The sequence below is a fragment of the Punica granatum genome, chromosome 2, assembly GCF_007655135.1.
Source record: "Punica granatum isolate Tunisia-2019 chromosome 2, ASM765513v2, whole genome shotgun sequence".
NCBI classification, from domain to species: Eukaryota; Viridiplantae; Streptophyta; class Magnoliopsida; order Myrtales; family Lythraceae; genus Punica; species Punica granatum.
Genome location: NC_045128.1, coordinates 34,905,171 through 34,907,562, shown reverse-complemented (window position 1 = coordinate 34,907,562; position 2,392 = coordinate 34,905,171). Strand labels below are relative to the sequence as shown.

Sequence of the window (2,392 nt, the reverse complement as noted above, 5' to 3'; positions counted from 1 at the left end):
GGAGGGAAAAAAAAAATGTTCTGCGATCTAACACGGTTGGAATCGAGGACCGCCACTAACCGACACTTTTATTTTATTCGTCCTTTTTTTCTCTGGACCTTTAATTTTTTGGTTGGCCATGTCCCGTTTCCCCCTCTCGAGTCTGAAAGGAAAGATCAGATTCAGGATGAGTTGGTTGAAACTTGAAATGATTCGTACATATTATTTTTACATGATCGGGTTCAAATTTTATGATTGTTTTTACAATTCGCATCTGAAGAATTTTAATGGATCGACTGGATTGGAACTGAAACAGTCGACACTATTTGAAGTTTCGGATATCAGTATATACACTAAAAAAAATGGAGAAGTCCAGATCCACATAGAGGCCACGGCGGAGAAATATTTTAAATTTCCTTTTTTATTTTTATTTTTTTATTTAAATTATAGTATTTGAAAGTTTAATTAGATGCGAAGAAATATTTTGATTTTGATTTCTATTTTTATTTTTTTAAGTGTGAATTTCGATATCTGAAAGCTTAATTGAGTCATAGTTAATCTAGTTGAGTTAGGTTGGTTCACCAAGAGATAAAACTCTAACGGTATGAATTTTTTGTATTCATAAGGAATCGAACTTGAGGTTTAATTATGGGAAAAAAAACGTGGAACCGCTTGGGTGAATACATTTTGGTAATTTCTATTTTATTTTTTTTCCGGTGGAAAGTGGAAACTTCCATATTTCTTTCTTTAATAATCACCGTCCCTCTCACGCGGCTGGGACACACGTCACCTCGGGAGGCCCAAGTGGTCAAATAGCTTCCTTCCTTCGGCCCTTCAATGGCGTCGTCGCCACTCAAATCCCTGCACTTGCACAGCATCACCGCAGCGACCGGGAGGCTCAGATTCCTCAGCTTTCGGGACCATCCTAATCCTACAAGTCTTCCTGCTGCTGAAGGTGAAGGTGAAGGGCAGAGAATATTCGGGACGGGAGTTGGACTCGGATGGTGGCAGTGCCACAACAGCAGCAATAAAGATGGTGCTGGTCCTCTTCTCAGATTCCCCCGCCTCCCTCGCGATCACACTTGTCATCCTCTTCCTCCTCTTCCGCTTCGCCTTCAAGTTCTTCCTCCTCCTCTTCGTCTTCATCTTCTGCACCAACTTCGTACTCATCGTCCGCTGACCATGGCCTCCTCCGTCTCCCCCGATTCCTCTCACCCCTCTCCCCCTGTCAAAACGGTGCGTCTTCCCCCTCTCCTCACACTCACCTTTCCCTTTCGACGATTAAGAGATTTATTGGCTTTTCTCAATTGATGATTGCAATGGGAAAGTTGTTTTCTTTCACCCGTCAGTGTTCACTTCAATCGGCGTTTTCTTCTGTGCATTCCCGTCCACATGAGTCTTGCGCTCAGAGCTGTGGTGTTCCTATCATGAATGCAAATGTAATGATCTGCTAAGGGCATTGCCCGATGTATTAGTTGTGTGGTCCAGATATTGCTTGTTTTACATAAATCGACCTTAGACGTGTGACTCAGTCTGAAGACACAGATGGAATCTATGAGTTAAATGAGTTTCGGGATCTTTTGGATGTGCAGGTGAGGGCTGTGATAAACGGTCGGGTGCAGGGTGTGTTCTACAGGAATTGGACCGTGGAGAACGCTTCTCAACTGGGGTTATATGGTTGGGTGAGGAACAGGAGGGACGGATCAGTCGAGGCCCTGTTCTCGGGGAAGCCCGAGCTAGTCGATGAAATGGAGCAAAGGTGTCGACGGGGCCCACCAGATGCAATGGTTACGTCCCTGCAGGTCTTCCCTTGCAATGATGATCCTGGCACTGGATTCCAGCGCAAGCCCACGGTTTGATTGAGATTAGAATGGCTAGACAGAGTGCTTTCCTATGGTAGTTAGATTCAATTGCATCTATATATCTCCTGCTAATAATACTTACTCCTGCTCGAGGCTATAGACAGATGAGATCTGGAGACTCATGTGGACGGTTTTGTAATGTGATGATCACTTTCTTAATACATGATATGTGCAGTCATTTTATTTTTCAATCATTTTACAATGATATTTTGCCTCTATGGCATAAAATTTTGATGAGAACTGAAGATGGGCCCGTGAAGTGTTGTTGGCTGATCCCGAATTAACTATTGTAAATTTGTAAGGTTCTGACTGATAAGTTTTTTGCTGTTGTATATCCGTACAATCATCAAAGAGAGTTGGCTGTTTGCAACATTTTATGTCCTTGTATGGTGTAGAAATTCATATTGATAGACACATTTCAGCTAGGTGATGGTTCTCATCTGCCTTATCCTTCACAAGCAGATAAGGTTTTGTTCATTGGGATTCTCTGGTCATGTCGTGCTGCCTTTTAGTCAGTGCTTGGAATTACAAGTTCATTTCATGTACAAGAA

The 2,392-nt window shown here is 42.6% G+C and overlaps 1 protein-coding gene across 1 annotated transcript; it reads left to right on the top strand.

The window, feature by feature from the left end:
• The first annotated feature begins 751 nt into the window (after positions 1-751).
• Positions 752-2,081, top strand: LOC116197268. Its single transcript, XM_031527356.1, has 2 exons — positions 752-1,215; positions 1,572-2,081. Exons 1-2 carry the CDS (start codon positions 817-819, stop codon positions 1,836-1,838), a joined length of 666 nt encoding a protein of 221 aa, XP_031383216.1. The 5' UTR covers positions 752-816; the 3' UTR covers positions 1,839-2,081.
• Positions 2,082-2,392: the final 311 nt, after the last annotated feature.

Bases quoted from the DNA above. Each gene is read 5' to 3' on its own strand.
- LOC116197268 (XM_031527356.1), top strand. From the start codon at position 817: ATGGCGTCGTCGCCACTCAAATCCCTGCACTTGCACAGCATCACCGCA. The intron at 1,216-1,571 runs GTGCGTCTTCCC...TTGGATGTGCAG, and splicing joins CCTCTCCCCCTGTCAAAACG to GTGAGGGCTGTGATAAACGG.